Source organism: Sus scrofa, chromosome 9, assembly GCF_000003025.6.
Source record: "Sus scrofa isolate TJ Tabasco breed Duroc chromosome 9, Sscrofa11.1, whole genome shotgun sequence".
Lineage (NCBI taxonomy): Eukaryota > Metazoa > Chordata > Mammalia > Artiodactyla > Suidae > Sus > Sus scrofa.
Window position 1 is genome coordinate 108,439,255 of NC_010451.4, and position 18,197 is coordinate 108,457,451.

Here is an 18,197-nt window from a genome sequence, read left to right on the forward strand (position 1 = left end):
TTCATGATTTTTTTAAAATATAAGAAGCTCTGACCACTGAGAGGTTCTCAGAGCAATGCCATACCAATGACAATGAGCACATCTAGGGCACTTATGTTGGTGTCTAAGCTGTTTCTCAGGAAGTTCCAGGGTTCCTTAGAGAAATGGCTGATTTCAGATTTGGTTCAAGGAAAGTTCAAGATGAACCTGTGACATTTGTGTCACGGAAAGCCAGGAATCATTCAAAAACTCATGGAGTTGTCAAAAGTCACAAACACCATGTGGAAGAAGCTCCTACTGACTGAACTTGGTATAATTTCAGCATCAAATGGAATAATGACTGTAATTGTATGTCATGTTGAATAAATAAAAACCCAAGAGTGCAGAGTGATACTAGGTAGATAGATGTATAGATGCCATTTGCTATACCATTGGTAGCATTATGCCAGCCTCCAGTGAAATAAATGATTCAGGGAATGGTTATATTTAAAATGATTAGGTGACATTTATGGGATAACAGGCTATTCTCAGCAACACAAAGGATTACCCACCAATTACTTGGCAATTGCAAAATGAAATGACTTTTTGATGGAGACATCTGGAGTAACCACATGACTTGGTGATCAAAGTTGGTAGCATTTGTAGTGGAACGGGACATCGCCTGTCTTCTGATGTGATGGGACATGAAGCACAGAGCCTTGTTTTAAAGAGATATTTAGAAAATAGAGCAAATATGGCAAAATGTAACAATGGTTAAAACTAGGTGGTAGATATAAAAAGTGGTCCTTCAACTCTTGTGCATGTTTAAAATATTTCATAAAAAAATACAAAAATATTTCATAGTAAATTAGGGGAAAAGGATTCCATAGATATGTATTTTGGGGAAATACTTGAAAAAAATACCAAGGACAAATTTTTGAATTTAAAATACAGGTTAGAAAATAAATAATCATTTATTTTTGTAAGATGTGTATAGTACACTGAAAAATTAACATATTTGCATACCTATGTTTGTATCAGCACTATTCAAAATAGCCAGAAGTTGGAAACAACCCACGTGTCCATCCATGATGAATGGATAAACAAAACGTGATATATACATTCAATGGAATATTAGTTAGCCTTTTAAAGGAAGGAGATTCTGACACATGCTACACTACTGATGAATCTTGAGGACATGAGGCTAAGTGAAATAGCTTAGTCACAGAAAGATAAATACTGTATGATTTGGCTTGTGTGAGGTACCTAGAGTAATCAAGTTTGTAGAGACAGAAAATAGAGTGGTGGTTACCAGGACACAGCGGAGGGAGAAATACAAAGATGTTTAATGGATATAGAGTTTCAGTTTTGCAAGATGAAAAGAGTTGTGGAGATTGGTTGCACAACAATGTGAATGTACTTAACTGAACTGTATACTTAAAAATGGTTAAGATGGTAGATTTTTATGTGTATTTTACCACAATTAAAAACGAAAACTAAAAAATCAATAGATACACATGCACAGAGTTGTTATTTTTCTAAACTAGCGTTTCAAGTTTTAGGAAAATGGATTTTCAGGAAACAACAGAAGTTTCCATGCAGCCTAAGAATTTTGTCAAAAGCCACAAAAATCCTTTGTTCATGAGATGAGAGGCAAAATGGCCCACCAGGCATCTCTTCTGCATTTGGGTTGCCATGAAAAGCTTGGCCTGCTGACCCTTTGGCCAGGCCGGGAGAGCCTGAGACAATGCATCAGGGCCCTCCCGGGAACAGTGCTTTGTTTGGTGTCTGGCCAGTGGGGAGGCAAAGTTGTTGACCGGGGGCTGGCTGGCCTGCCTCATCCTTCACACCCATTCCAGCCCCTCACCTTGCCTGACTGCACCCCAGGGGTGCGGTTTGTGACTCCTGTCCTCACAACTTCCTCCACTTCAGACCCAGGCTTTGATCTCGCCTCCCAGGATCCAGTTTCTGTTGAAGTCCATTAGCCTTTTTGGTCTATGGGTTATTAGCCGCCCGGCATCCCAGGCAGATGACTCATTTCAACCCTGGCTGATCTCTGCGTTTTGACCTTCTGGCTCTGTCGGGCTCCAGGCCCTTTATCCTAGTAGTGATGGAGAATGTACATCTTGATTACGAATATGTCATATAAACATACAGGCCATGGAAATCTTCTTTTCCAAACTTCAAATGGAGCAGTACTAGCATTTGTATCCACACGGGATTTTGAAAAAATGATTTATACAGTCCTATTTTGTTTCCCATTAAATTAATATTTTCTGTTTTGCTTAAGGCACTGTCAACATGACCTTAATACCATGTGCCCTCTTTTTTTTTCAAATTAAATATTTTGCAAACTTAGAAAAGTACAGAGAACACCATAACAAACACCTGTGTTCAGACCACCCAGAATTAACCTATGTTAACATTTTGTGGAGATGGCTTCAAGTCTAGAATTCTCATTTTGAAATTAAATTTTACCTCTGTGTATGGATAGAGCTGGCCTTAGGAAAGCAGTGACTTTAGCAGAGTTTCTTTTCTGCTTTCCCCTTCCCTTCACCAGCAGGTAACTGACCCAGGGTCAGTGGCACCTGGTTCTGCCACGGGCCATGCGGTGCCTCTCCCAGGACAACTGTGCTGGCAGCTGTTCCCCAGGGCTCTGGATGGAACAGTAGAGTCCTCAATTGTATTAGAACCAAGGCCTGGTTATGAGTCACAGAAAAAGTTCCAAGCAGAGAATGGAAAGTTTATTAGAACAAAGGAAACATCATAATTCTGCAGGTGGATATGTGGGCACCGGGCCTCAGAGAGGAAATGCATCCAGGAAATGAACAGCTGTTGGGATCCCAGCTGGCTGCTGCTTCTCTCTGCTTTGTTCTTCACTCTTATTCAGCTCACATATTGAAAATTAGCCTCTTATGGCTTCTGTGTTTATACACAACATGACCAGCCCCGGGAAGTGTCTGACTAGCAGACATTCGGTGGCAATTCCACATGTCCAAGCTAAAGAATCTGATTCTGCCATCCTGGGCCAGATGTCCCCCTCTGGTCCAGAAAGCTCTGTAGAGGGTAGCCAGGTCATGTACGCAAACATGGCTGCCAGGCTTCTACTTCTGTGATCCTGTGGATTGAGGGGCTGAGTTTCAAGAAGGAAACACCCCCCTTTTGGACATGGCTTGTGCATCTTCCAGGCGACAGTCGCTGCAGTTTGAAAAGCACACAGCGGGAGTATCAGCCAAAGCTTGGAATGACTCTGGAAGCTAAAGACCTTGAACTTGGAAAAGCACAAGAGGATGACACTTATGGTGAGGAGGAGGGTAACACAGACAACCACTCCTGAGGGCGTCATGGGGCATCGCTCTCAATGAAAGGATCTTGGAGCAGGATTTGTGTATGGACAAGGAATCCCATGTAACGACTGGACTGTGCTCGAAAGTCAATGCTCGTGTTTCTGTACTCCTTCCATAAATGTTTAGACTCTGACATGCCAGGGACTTAACCAGGGGTGCAGAAACAGTGAGAGTCCAGCCCCAAACTCCTCCAAAGGGCTTACAGTTTGATATGAGCCCTGCGTGTGTATCACAGGAGGCTGGCTCCATTTTGTAGCAGGATCGTGTAACATGAACACTTTCTGTTCTTTCTCCATTCACTCTCGCTTCTCAAAGTCTGTGCTGGGGTTTTACCCCTGAAAGCCATTTCAAACATTTTACGGAATAAGCTGGGTTGATATGTTATAAATCAGGTCATGTTTATGTTTTTATACTAGCTCATAGAAAATGGAAGCATGGTATGAAGAGTGGTACTATTTTGACCATATAGACAGTTATCATTTATAACTGAATATGAGTTATTAGAAATATTTGAATATTAGAAATATTCAAATATTTCTTCTATTCTAAAGAACAGAAGTTTAATCCCTGACTTGGGATGGAGAACAGGTATCCTCTGTGGGAGCTGAGGAATGCAGTAAGACCCACATCCCACTGACAATCTGTTGGCTATTGTTATTTGCTCATGAAAAGCCCTTTCTCTGGGCTCTTCTGCTTTCAGGTGGTGCAGATTTCACTTTTGAAGCCAGGGCTGCAACCTCACTTCACTTGACCAACAGCAGTGCCCTGAGTTTTGGATTGACAGTCGAATGCATGAAAACCCAACACCAAGATGGTTTAGCTTTAGGAAAGACAGGCCTGGTGACCACATAGCATGCTAGGTCATGATTGGTGTTCTCACAGATTGTGGAGTGACTCCGACTTGCTCCATACATGGCGTGTGCATGAGGGGATGAGGCTGAGAACACCTGAAAAACTTGATTCAGGGAAGCCATTTGAGTGGGGTCCCCTCTGGTTTTGTCCTCACCTGTCTTAGCCCATTCTCAGCACAGCTGCACTTCACCAAAGCCCATTCCCAGGATGACAATAGAGACAGTGGGGTATAGGTGGCTAGTGTATCCCCAGTGGGCTCTTGTCCTGCATTCAGCATATGCCTGTAATCCCTTGACTCAGTGCTGCAGGGGGAACTCAACCAAGCCAAGGGTCAAATCATCCTGTGTTCCTGAGGCTGAAAGGCAGGTCACAAACCAGGGGCTAACCCAGGGCCCAACCCACGGCCCCATCTTCTTCATGTTTGTATCCTAAGCACAGGGTCTGTCATATAATGGGTACTTTATAAGTAATTATCTCATGAATATTCAGTTTTGACCTCTGAACTTCAATTATTTTATATTTAGGTTGTTCATGTGCCTAGGGTTTATAAATAAGTAAATGATTGCTTAGCAAGCAGAACTATTTTTTTCTATTGTCTTGATTTTAAGAGTAATTTATATCAAAGGCCTTTGGCTTTTATGCAGATAAAAAGCACAGTGATTGTAACATAAAGTCCTGAACTGTTCTCTTTTAATCTGTCTTTCAGATTATTTGAATATATTTTGCTCTATAATGATGGAGTGATGTTTCAGATTGAACAGGCCACCAAGCAGTGCTCCAAGATCACCCTGACGGACCCCTGGGACCCTCTAGACATTCCTCAGAATTCCACCTTTGAGGACCAGTACTCCATAGGGGGACCCCAGGAGCAGATCACTGTCCAGGAGTGGTCGGACAGAAAGTCAGCCAGATCATGTAAGAGTTCAACAAAGTATTCAAGTGTTGTGTCTCAGGAAGCATGGGAGGAAATAATGTTTAAGTCCATTAAGGAAGGCAGATGTTAAGGAAACATAATCATAATCAAATTGTTGAATTCCGTTTTGAAGTCCCCATGTGTATCCCGCTGGCTGCGTAGCACCAGTATCTAAGTGTTGCCTTCGAAACATCTTGGTCTTCTAGGGCCACCTGTAACTTTCTGCCACTTTGACTGTTATGGGATTAGCCTTTGCTCTGATGTTTAACGATGTCTCCGAGTTTTGTGACATGGAAGGTAGTTGTCTAAACTGCATGTTAGAATTGGTACCTTCTTTTCCTTCCCCCACAGCACTAACTAAAGTTGTAGTGAGCAGATATACTTCCATTATGGTGTCTTTTTATATATAGATGTGAAGAAGCTCTTCTCTGCAGCGCTGCCAACACACCTCCCCCAAGACTGTTTCAAAAATACAGGCTTCTATAATGTGGAAAACAATACGACAGGTCCCCCAACATTGAGCACAGAAATGGTGTATGACCCAGCAATTCCACTTCTTGGCACATAGCCCAAAGAATAGAAAGCAAGGAATCAAACCAATACGTGTACAGCCATGTTCAAAGCAGCATTATTCATAATAGCCAGAGCTGGAAACAGCTCAAGTGTCCATCAGCAGATAAATGGGTACACAAAAGATGTATATACATACAGCAGAATGTTACTGAACTTAAAAGGAAGAAGTTCGGAGAGGTTGCGGCATGGATGAACTTTGACACTATGCTCAGTGAAAATAATCCAGTTAATAAAAAACAAATACTGTATGATTTCACTTATATGAGGTACCTAGAGCAGTCAAAATGATAAGAGACAGAAAGCAGAATGGTGGTTGCCAGGGGCTAGGAGAAGGGAGGAGTCGAGACAGCGTTTAATGGGCACAGAGTTTCAAATGGGGAAGATGGAAAATGGAGATGGACAGTGGTGATGCTTTCATAGCGACATGAACTTAGTGCCATGGGACTGTACTTAAAAATGGTTAAAATGATGTACTTTATGTGTATCTTAGCACAATTAAAAATACATTCATTTGGCATGTCTTCTGCATTAAAAACTCCACTTGCCTGCCTCTTACAGATGAAACCTGGATCGGCATTTATACAGCCAAGGATTGTTATCCTGTCCAGGAGACCTTCACCAAAAATTACAGTGTGATATTGTCCACACGGTTTTTTGACATACAGCTGGGCATTAAAGACCCCTCGGTGTTTATCCCGCCAAGCACGTGCCAGACAGCCCAGCCAGAGAGGATGCGTGAGGACTGCTCCTGGTGAGCCTGTGAACACTGAAGGGGCAGCATCGGACATCAGAGGCCGGCGGCCCCAGCTCAAACCAGATTTGAGACATGAGAGATGAGAGACTGTTAGAGTTGAATATCAGAAATCTATGAAGATAAACTTTGATGTGTGCAGGTTTTTTGGGGGTTTTTTTTTTTTGTATATATGGTTGTGACTACTTGGGCTAGGTTTACAAAAAGGGATGGGATGGAGAATGTGTAGTAATACATGAAGACATGGCTAACACAGGGACCTCAGATGTTTCTAAAGACTGTCTGGGTGTAGCACTTTGTGTGTACAGGTTATAGAAAGAGCATGGCATACTCAGGGGTGGGGTGAGGGTCAGCAGGAGTGGTTTGCCTTGGTGGTAGAAAATGTGTTATTACTGACATTACTGAGAATTGCTGAATTGCTGACACGTGGAGATAAAACAAAGCAGAATGACTTTGGTCAGTTTTTGTATTAGTTTTTAAGTTCTCTACAGACAATGACCCCCTTATTGCCTGCGCTGGGGGAAGGACTGATCCCACCACTCCATCCCTCCAGCACCTCCTTTTCCCTACCCTCTGCTGCCTTGGCTGCTGACACAGTGGTCCCTTAAAAGTCCCTTCCGGCCTTAAGAGCTTTATGGCATGACCCAATGGATGGAAACATGTTGGGAGGAAATGAAAGGCTATAATACAAAGTGATTATTCCTCTAAAGCTATATTTTAAAACAAGAGGTTTTGGAAAATCTTAATGTCTATATCTGGGTAAGCATGAGCCATGTATGCTTCCTTTTTTCTATGCAAAGTATCGATATGTGTGCTGAATCATCACATATTTGTCAGTGACCCGGAGAGACAGGTAGCATTCTAAGAACAGCACTTACCTGGGAATCAGTAGACTATTGTTTCTGAAATCCAGAGCAAGAATTCCTTTGTACTAGAACTCTTTGATTTGCTAGACACTCCATGCTTCCCTTCACCTATGCATCCCTGGGGCATTGTTTGACAACCTCTTTCTCTATTCAACTTCCGATCATCCTCCCCAGGTCAGCTTATGCATGGCCTTCAAAGAGCTGCTCCCAAGCCTGGATTGGTTGCACCTTATAGCTTGAACATCGTATAATGACAATGCTTACTAGGCTGTGTCTAGATTTCCTGCCCCCTGGACTCTCTTGCTCACCAGCCTAGCTGTGAGCTCCGTGAGTACGGGTACCATGTTCTGTTTACTTTTATATGCCCAGCACCAAGTGCCTGCTACATGGTCAGTGCCCTAAACATTTGTAGAGTGGAGAATGCTAGCTTCTCTGGTCCTTACTTCCTCGTCTGTTAAATGGGATTGGGTTTGCTGATCTCTCCTAATCTCTAGGGACACCTCTAGTGATAAAATTCTAGATTCCTTCTGCTATTAATTTTTGTCTGGCCACCTATCTATCCATCATTTATCTCGAGGAGAAATGTATGACATCTATATTATGCTGAAAACAATCTGTATTACAGCTTTATATTGTTTCAATAAACAAATTTAATTGCACGTTTAAGTGTTCTTTGATATATTTTATCTTGGCTGTATGGGAGTTAAAATGTTTCTCTAATGAAAAAGTGCTTCATGAGATCTACACCAAATTCGATATCCCTTCTCAAAAGCCTTCTCTTCCTCTTAAAAGTCCAGTGACCTGGATCAGAAGCCTCAGTCATTCTTAACCCATATTTTCTCCTTCAGTGCTCATAGGCAATCAGTGTCGTGAGTCCCATTAGAACAATTCTTAAAGCTATTGCCTCCTACCCATCCCCTCAGCCTCCACCCAGGTCCAGGTTCTTAACATTGCTGGCCTTGGCAAGATCTTGATACCCTCTGTCTTTGTCTTTCTTCTAGAAGCCATCCTCCACTCATTCATAAGTCAGTCCTGAACCCCTCTTATCTCCAGTGCCCATGCTGGTTCCTGGAGTCACAGAGCAAGTGAAGCCCAGCCAAGGCTGGCATCTGGAATGTATGGATGGGGGAGATTTTCACAATTGCTTTCAAGGTGGTCCAGCCCGATAAAGCCTTTGTGACAGTGTTTGCCCCACTTCCCCTCTCTATCCACAGGATGGCCCCACTCCCTTCCAAACTGCACATCTCCTTAGCCCTGCATCTTTGCCTTTCCCACTCCAATCCACACCCCCACTCAAAAGAGAAAGGAAGGGAACTCCTCCTATTTTATTCAAGACATGTGAAGTGGGTGTCTTTCATTTTTCATTTGGTTTGATTTGGTAGTTAAACCCCTTCTCAGCTTAGCCAAGTCTTCTTTCCAGAAGGATTTTGTGTCTGTCGGGACCACAATACACACTTGATGGTGCCCTACTCCTGTGGTTCTCCACTGTCCACAGGTAAAGGGGAGGCTCCTTAGCCTGGTGTTCAAATTGCATGGCTAAGTGTTCTTTTCGTTTATCAGGATAATTTTTTATGACAAAAGGTACTCTTCTTATTAAAACATAACTGCTATCATTGTAATTTTCACTTGAGTTATATAATGTCAATAAAGAAAATTATCAAGAAACAATTCATCAAAGGGTTATCTTGCGAAATGGTTTTACAAACCTTAAGTACATGATTTAGTAAACTCTCAGCTTCGTTTTTAGTTTTCTCAGCCTGGAGAAAGGTTGGGAAAACAACAGTATTGTTTTTTTTTTTGTCCTTTTAGCTATTTCTTGGGCCGCTCCTGCGGCATATGGAGGTTCCCAGGCTAGGGGTCGAATCGGAGCTGGAGCCACCGGCCTACGCCAGAGCCACAGCAACGCGGGATCCGAGCCGCGTCTGCAACCTACACCACAGCTCATGGCAACGCCGGATCGTTAACCCACTGAGCAAGGGCAGGGACCGAACCCGCCACCTCGTGGTTCCTAGTCGGATTCGTTAACCACTGAGCCATGACGGGAACTCCGGAAAACAACGGTATTAATTTCCCAACCAGGAGGCGCCAGCCTAAACTGTTGGAAAATTTTCAGTTAACTAAATACACAAATCTGTTTGATTAACAGTATAGTTTTGGGCTAGGTGGGTAGTTATATGAAATAGATATTTAGGGTTGGGTTCATTTCTCTACCAGGGACAGAAGTGGTGTATTTGTTAGGGCATTATGGTATAGCCATCCTATCTTATGGAATAAGGACAATTTAGCAGAGCCAAGTTTCCCATTAAATTCCATTATAAAATGCAGAATTCTTGCCCAGGAAAAACAAAATTGTGTAAAAACTAAATTGAAAACTTTTGATGAGAAAACGTTTCTGAAACATTCTAGAATCACATTAGTAATTAGCAGTGGTAATTTAGTATTTTTTTTTTAAATCAGGGCCCTTTGCTTTTGCAGAAGTTTTAAATTCTAAAGTGTTAGGAGACCTTTTCTTAGCAGCTCTAGCCACTCTGAGGACTTGGGAGTAATAAAGTAAAGCCATAGACTGATCTGTCTACACAATCTTAGGATATTTTGATGATCTGTGGTGCACATTAGGGTCAGAGGAGTGAGTAAAAGTGATGCCCCAAGCCTAGCAAAGGTTTGTGCTTTTATGAACTGTCTTTTTGATTCAACCTCCTTTCACTTACTAGCTTTCATAATTCCCTCCAAAGTCAGCAACCACACGTTCTCATCATTGTAACTCACACTACATAAAAAGTGAGAAATAGCACTGTAAAGATTTCAGACAGATACTCCTGATAGCCTGGCATTAAGGACATTGCTTAGATCCTTATGTGTCCTATCTAATAATATCAAAAATATCATGCTTATAGAAATCCTATACATTCTAGTTCAATCTATCTATGTTCTAAACAGCGAAGATAACTGAAGATTTAGAATAAGGATATGGATAAAAATAAGAATAAAAGAATAGGAGATGGAGGATGAGGAAGAAGAAGAGGAGGAAAAACCATTTGATGTATTGTCATAAATTCCCAATCCAAAGTTATTGATATGTATTGATAAATAAACATGAGGAGAGTTCAAGCCATATTGGAGAAGCAGCTTAGAGATTTTCAGTTCAGCCACCTCCCTTTTAAGTCACCATAACATAGAGCATTTCCAAATTAAATATGCTTCCCTAAACCACTAATCAGTGGCCCCTTCTATCACAAGTGCTCCTGGAATGGAGATAAAGTTTTCCCCAGATTCTTGCTATATATAATCATTTAGTACAACAGTCTATTAAGAATAAGTTGTTTAATAAAAACCCAATATGTTATTTTAAAAAATAAGTTGCTTTCTACTTATACAAGAGTGTTAGCAACAAATTTACTTAATGAGGTAAGATGTAAATATGCTAAACATTTAATTGCTTGGAAATAAGATTAAGCTCTGTTATTGAAGATGTAGGATCACTAAATACACAATGTATGGATAAGGGAGTTATTTAGAGATTTAAGCCATGGAAAAAGAAGATCTTCACATTCAGGGTTAAAAAACTGGAGGAATAATGAAGTCCTATTAAATCAAGATTGCCATTGGAAAGCTATCTCATCAGGACGGGGCTATCAGGATGGAGCTGATGTGAAAGAATCCTGGAAAGTTCTCATTTTGTCTGAAGACAAAATGGTTTAGCAAAAGGAGATTTGTTTATGTGGAATTTAGTTAGGGAATCTAAGACCAAGGATTTGGTGGTATTTATCTAGCTGTGTGCAAGAGAGAAAATTATTTAGCTGGGACTTTGGCCCCCTGGAACTTTCTAGAACTCTGGTGACCTAGGCAAGATCAAGTGGAGGAAGTAGAGGCCAAAGAAGTCACAAACCAGAGCAGAGTAAATTAATAGGTGTGTCTACTCTACTACAAATTCCACCTCAAGTAGATCTTATCACTCCCATGTCAGAAAAAGGGCACAGGGAACAGACCCTCTAGCACCGGAGGAAAGGAGGGAGTAAGGACACAGGTGCAAAGGATTTGCCTCGGTGCCTAACACTGCCTTCTCTAGAGCTTGGTTTCAGAACAACAGCAATAATTTATTATCACAGGTGAATGTCCTAAATGGCAGACTTAAGTATTCCAACTCACTGAAAAGATGCAAAACACTATTGTAAAACAATGCATTGTTGTACTGGTTTATATGCCAGTCTTGTGCCCAAGTTAAGTTGCTTAGTAGATGTCAGTTTTTGGGGAGACTATGGGGTGTAATAGAAAGGACAAGGGCTTGAAATCATACATACTTGAATTCAAATGCCAATTAGGTCACTTATTACCCTGCACAAGTTATCGGAACTCTCTATGAGCCTAAGTTTTCTCCACTTCCTACTAAAAGGACTGTGTTAGAATTAAATGGAACAGCATTTATAAAGGATGTAGCCAATGACTTTGCAAGTAATGGGCACTCAAAATGTTAGATATTTGGCTTCTTTCCCTTGGGAGTTTGACCAACCCTCCATGAACCAACAAAATCAACACTTTATGGCCATGTAAATCTGCTAAGGATCTTATCTGGGTTATAGTGGCCCATGAAGGCAATGCCTTCTAGGTGTTCACCTTGTCCCATTGGCTGGCCTGCCCTCTGGGATATCTCTGAATGCTCTCCATTGCCTCATACCCATAGGCAGAAATGTACCCGCCCTTAGCCATACTCAGGTACCATCAGGGGTAACAGAAGCTTAGTTTTAAAAATAACTGCAACTTTCTCTTATAAATGTGGCTCCCATGGCTCTTGCCATTTTCCACAGAATACATTAAGGATAGAGGAAATTAAAATAGCGTCAACCTCGATCCTAGAGAATATTAACAAGTACTTACTTTGTGTCAGAGTCTCTATTCCATCTTATACCAATTATCTCATTTAATCTCTACGACAACCTTTGACCTAGAAGTTGTTATTATTATTTCCATCTCATAAATTAGAACACTGAAGTTCATATCAAATGCCCTTGGGAAGATAACGAATAACAAATTTCAACCGCTATTTTACCTCCTAGATATATGCTGTTAGTATATTATTATAGAAGTCATGTTTATTAAATGAGGAAAAACCTGAATGAATCCATTAAAGCACAATTCTCTACAGCCAATTTTGAATATGAGCTAAATATAAAACTGAGAACATCGGACTGTGGGCTTCTAGGTTGTGGTGGCACCTCCTTATCTTTCTCCAGACTTCATGATCAAATGTCCTTTTAAACAAACAAACAAACAAACAAAGACATAAAGTTCTGGAAATAAGAAGTATCCATCAACAGTTTGCCAACCTGTAAGAATGCCCTCTAACTAGCCGTGAGAGCGGCTGGCTGAGCAAGGGCCTTGATCATTCCGCTCCTAAGCTCTGAAAAGCAACAGGAAGGTAGGAATGCAGTAAGAAAATGTCCTCACCCACTCTTACCACTTCTGCCAAAGGTCTGGCCTGATCAGTTAGAAAGCCAACAGGTATCTCCCCTGCTGGGAGATTATTTCTGGGGCAGCGAAAACCATTCCTTCATCCTCTGTTTTCACATCATTTCTCAATAGCACTACTTTCCTGAATTAATTCCTGGTAATACTAATTCTAAGAGTGAAATAGAATAGACTGTGGGCCATGGTCAACAGCACATACTCTTAGGGACTGAAGTCTCCCAAAGAGTTTTGGAAAAGCATCTTGGGGATTGTGATTTCCTGGCTGAAGAAAAAGCATCACCTGTCCAAATTCTCCGGAACCCATTCATTCACTAAGCTTTATGAGATGTTCCTACATCTAAGACTCTCTTCTAGGCACTGGCATGCACTGAAGGAGGAAAAGCCAGGTTCTACCCTCAGGGAGCTTCCATTCTGGTTTTGGTGGGCGGGCAGGCAGGCAACAGACAGACCATTAAAAAAGCCAGAAAGTGACAAGAACTATACAGAGAATTAAAGAAGATGATAAAGTAGAACGAATAAATAGCCACTTTAGATGGAGATGGTCAGGGAAGCCCTCTCTGAGGAGGCGCCCTTTAACTAGAGATCTTAAGGTCATGAAAACATCCTACATTGGTATGAAATGAATTCTTATTTGAGGAAAGATACAGGTCTGCCTGTTGCAGAGACTGGCCTCTTGCTACTTAGTTGAACATCTGTTTAGGCAGAAGAAATTTTGAAGCTAAAATTTAAAAAAATCAATAGTTTAAAAGTACCAGCCATAATCAGAAACAATAAAAACAAAGCTTACAATCTCACTAGAATCAGGAAAACAAGGACTCCTGGGAAAAAACACTTACAAGAAAGTCGTGGAGCCTACATTCTAAAAAAAATACACAAACTTTATAAAAGTACAGCAGTATGTAATGATTTTTTAAATCACTTTTGAAATTACCTGCTAAGTAGCCTACAGAGATAATTTTTTTCCCACTTAATAAGAGGGTTTAAAATATCTAATTCCAAACCCAAAGGGGTTTCCTTTGCAATTTGACAAAATAATTTTAAAGTTGACCTTGGAAAAAATAATTGGGTCTAGAGAAGAAAAGGAAGCACAGTTGCAGACTCTCCCTATGAGATGTTAGTTAAAAAATGAATGGTTAAATAAAAAGTTGGACAGACTTCAGAATTCACAGATAAATCATTGGGCACAATGCTCTGGAAAGAGACACACAAATTTAACATTTCAAAATGAAGCATCATAAACCCATGGGAGGAATGGGTTTTCTTACCAAAAAAGTATCGGGAAAATCATCCATTTTTTTTAGAAACAAAATCTAGTTGTAGTTTTACCCACACCACACACTGAAATAAACTGTAACACTTTAAAGAGATGGATGTAAAAACAGTACAAAACCACTCCAGGATTTTTTTATGGATACTAAAATAAAATATAGGAAAACATAGCCTGATCTTGGATTGAAACAATTTAAGCAAAAGAGAGAGAGAGAAGGAGAGGGAGAGGGAGAGTGACACAGACTGAGTATATAAAGTTGTTTATATAAAAAATATATAACATCATATGTGATATATAATATATCACATATATCATATAAATAATATAATATCATAAAGGAGATTAAAATACAATTGACAACTGGAGGAAAACATTCTACAGTGTACTTCTTACATAATATGACATTTTACTAACCAATTAATATCTACTGGTCATTAGAAAATAAGTAAAGGACACAAGTATACAATTTACAAAGGAAGAAAGACAAATGGAAAATAAACATTTTTAATGTCCAACCTCAGTAGCAAGGACATGCAAGTTAAACAATATAATGCCATTTTCACCTTCTTTGACTTGCAAATATTAAAAAGTTTATAATTCCCAGTGATGTTTGAAGGCTGATGATAAGTATTCTCATACACAGCTGCTCATCTGTACCTTGGCAAATTTCTAGGAAGCGTTTTGAAATTGCGGGTCTTACAAAATTTCTTATGCCACACCCTCTCTTCACTCTCACCCTCAAATTACTAAGACGAGCATTTAGCACTGCCAGCTTTAAACATATTTTCAACTTAATTTTTAAAGTCTGGCTGTGGCTGTAGAACTAAAGTTTTAATAAGTCATTTGACCATTTCTTGACATAGGCTCCACATTACTGTTTTGTTGAAAAAAAATCTGTACTCACTTGATTCATCTTAGAGAGCTGGGGCAATCTTATTCTGTCCTTCAGTTTTCTATCTTTTTTCCAAATGTTAATTCAACCTGATGAACTATTAAAATCTTGGAGTCTTCCCTTTATTCACTGTGGAATCCTTGGGTTTTCTTTTCTCCAAAACGTTCAGGTAAAAATGCTTTGTATCTTTCACAGGACTTTAGGCCAATTTGGGATGGAGGACTAGAGCAGTGGTTCTCAAATTGTAGCATGAATGGAATCCCTGGAAAGAGATGATTAAAGAGATTCTTGTCCCTCCTCCCCCTGGGGTTTCATATTCGATAGACCTGAGGTTGGGCCTGAGAATTTGTATTTCTAACATGCTCCCAGGTGATGCTGATGCTGTTGGAGAACCACTGGCCTAGAGGATGTCATCCCTAAGGTGAGCAGGACAAGTGGTCATTTGATGGTTTTTTGTTTGTTTGTTGTGTTTTTTTTTGGGGGGGGGGAGACTGTTGGCAAAAGTGTGAGTTAAAAAGTGAAATTATGATGGAATTGTTTTAATTACATTTCAGCTGGTATGTAGGAGACATTTTGGTGCTGTCCTAACACCCAGGCCAGATTCTGACAGTCACATACATATTACTTCTAATGTGAGACCAGTTCATGGATTCCCAGCTAGACTTTATTTTCCTCAAGGGAAAGTCTTCAACTTTTCTTGACTTCCCCATAGTTATCTACACCAGTAAATGATCAATATAGACTTGCTAACTGAACTGGATTCATAGAACAACAAACTCTGAGAAGAGCCTATAAAAAGTTCTGGGCCCATAAGCAAACCTACAAATTTGGGATTTACTGTGTAGGCCCATTAAAGAATGTCACAAAATCTTCATCTTTCCATATCTCAGTTGTGGTTGAGGATAAGCTGAATAATAAACTTTGAGTTTGAAGATTTTAATCTCTGTAACACTGTCTAAAATTCTCTGAGCAGAAGCTACTTCAGGAATTCAATAATAATAGCATATAATCATGGAGCTAAGATAGTATTATTCAGTTCATCCAGATCCTTTTGAAGTACAGGGGAAAAAGGGAGGGGGTGTGAGGGACAAAAATAAAGGAATTAGCTTTTACCGGAAAACAATTTTTAAAAACCAACATTTCTCATGTATCTTGCTTTGGAGGTTTCTTTTTTTTTTTAAGGGAAGATTTCTTGGAATGAGCTGTTGAGGTTAGGTATTGAATGTTCTTGTTTTATTCTTTTTTATATACTTACTTGGTTGTATATGTATATACTTTTAGCCTAGGACTTTGGGAAATATCCCATTTTGCTCTGATGATGTTGGACTTCCCTGTCTTTCCAGTTATAACAATGGTAATGACTTGTTTACAGCACTTTCTAATGATTGGACACTGTCCTAAGTTATTTTCACAAGTACTAATTCATCTAACTCAATGAAATTCTATTAGATGTAAATTTTATTACCTACTTTATTGGTAAGCACAATTAAGGAACTAGAAGCACAGCAAAATTAAGTAGCTCATCCAAGGTCTCAGAGCCAGGTCATGACAGAGCTGGGATTCACACATGTGAGGCTCTATGTGCAATGGATACAGGAAGCCCACTGACTTTTGAGTGAAACTATCCATTTGAAATTCTAGTCTGATCTAGAGACCTCTCTGGGCTGCCTTTTCCATAGCAGCAAAAATGAGAATAATAATAATTACTTCACAGGTTTACTAGAGTAAAAGATACACTGAGCAAACAACTACAATTGGTCCCTGAGCACGGGGGTTACCCAGCATATATGCAATTCCATCATTAATGAGAAGAAATTCTCAGAACAATGAGTCTGCTTTCTCTGGTACCCATGTTCTCTCCTCATCCTCTGAGGCCCGGTGTCAGGAGATGAAGTGACTTTAACTCTCAGGTTCCACAGCCTGTGTGTCTGTAAGAGCTGTTACACCCACATATATTTTGACCAAGTCTCTAAAATTGCACATAAAGGAGATGAGAGGGAAGCCCTCAACTGAACTGAATTTCCTAGGATTTTTCCATGGCGGTGAAGTAGGATGATATTTTTAAGTATTACCACCCCCAGGGCTCACCAAAGCTTGAGGGCTTTAAAAAGGCTGCAAAACAAAAAAATATATCGTATAAAGATTCAAACGGATGCTCCTGGGATGAGTCTTTGTCATCTCACAGCAACCGCCCATGAGACAAGCTTTAGTGGGCCCCAAGCTGAGATGGAGAGTGGGCCTCTCCTGGCCAATGGCCAGCAGTTCTCTGTTGAGTGCCCAGTGCCCTGGGCTAGGGCTGCTGCCTCTTCCACATGCAGTGCCTGGACAACCTGCTTTTCCTGGAGCCAGAGACATGCAGATCTTGTCTGAGGATGGTAGGAGGAAAAACCTTGCTCTCTGACGAGGTAGAATAGGACAAACCTGTTGAAAACTTGTGTATGATCCAGGGGGCTATGGGCAAAGCATCACTATAGCACTTGCCACTGAGGAGTTCTCTGGGGATGGATGGAAGGAGGGCATGGTGTTTAGAGCACTGTACAGGATGGTGAGAGGCCTCCACCGGTGTGGCCCCAACACTGGGCAAGAGGTGATGCTTCCGAGGGCACCATTCTAAGAATACTACATTAACTGACAATTTAGTCTTCACAATGGCCCTATTATCTCTTACCATTGAGACAACAGACACTTAGACTGACTTGCTGGATTCCCACAGCCAGTAGCCCTTTCTCCTGAGCTGCCTCCTCTGTTGCCAGTCTTTATTGACTCCCCCTGCTCTCTGAGGGAAACCCGGCCTCCAAGATGCAGCTGCTAACAAGGCCCTTCATGACCCCAACAGCCCTCCTGTGTCGTTATTACTTTTCCCTTCCCATTCCACACTTAGGCTGGGATGAACTGGGTTCAGGTCTTCAAATGTATTATATTTTCTGTCACCTCGGGGCTTTTGCACGTGTTTCCTCTGCCTGAAATCACCTCTCCCTCACTCCCTAAGTAAGGATAATCACTACTCATACTTTGAGGTAAACTTAGGCCCAGTAGTTACCCCTTCAATTTGCTATATAGTTCACTCTTCTTTGTCTATCACACATCTTTATTGTATTGACTGATGTAACTCTCGGTTTTCTCTCTAGATTCAAGGCTCTATGCAGCCAGACTTTGTCCACAGAACATTAAGCCTACCAATGAGTGGGTGATCAAAAAATATTTTTTTATGATTGAGATGGGCTTTCCCTTCCTTCACTGTCTCATCCATACTACTGTTCATATCCCTAAAAATCCTAAATTTAAAATGGCTCTTGATAATTGTCATTAGTG

At 40.7% G+C, this 18,197-nt stretch overlaps 1 protein-coding gene across 1 annotated transcript in view; it reads left to right on the top strand.

The window, feature by feature from the left end:
• EPDR1 (ependymin related 1) overlaps positions 1 to 7,926 on the top strand; it is a 29,184-nt gene extending 21,258 nt beyond the window's left edge. The window contains 2 exon segments of the mRNA XM_021063578.1: positions 4,864 to 5,072; positions 6,202 to 7,926. Coding sequence (XP_020919237.1) covers positions 4,864 to 5,072; positions 6,202 to 6,398 — 406 coding nt within the window. The 3' untranslated portion in view covers positions 6,399 to 7,926.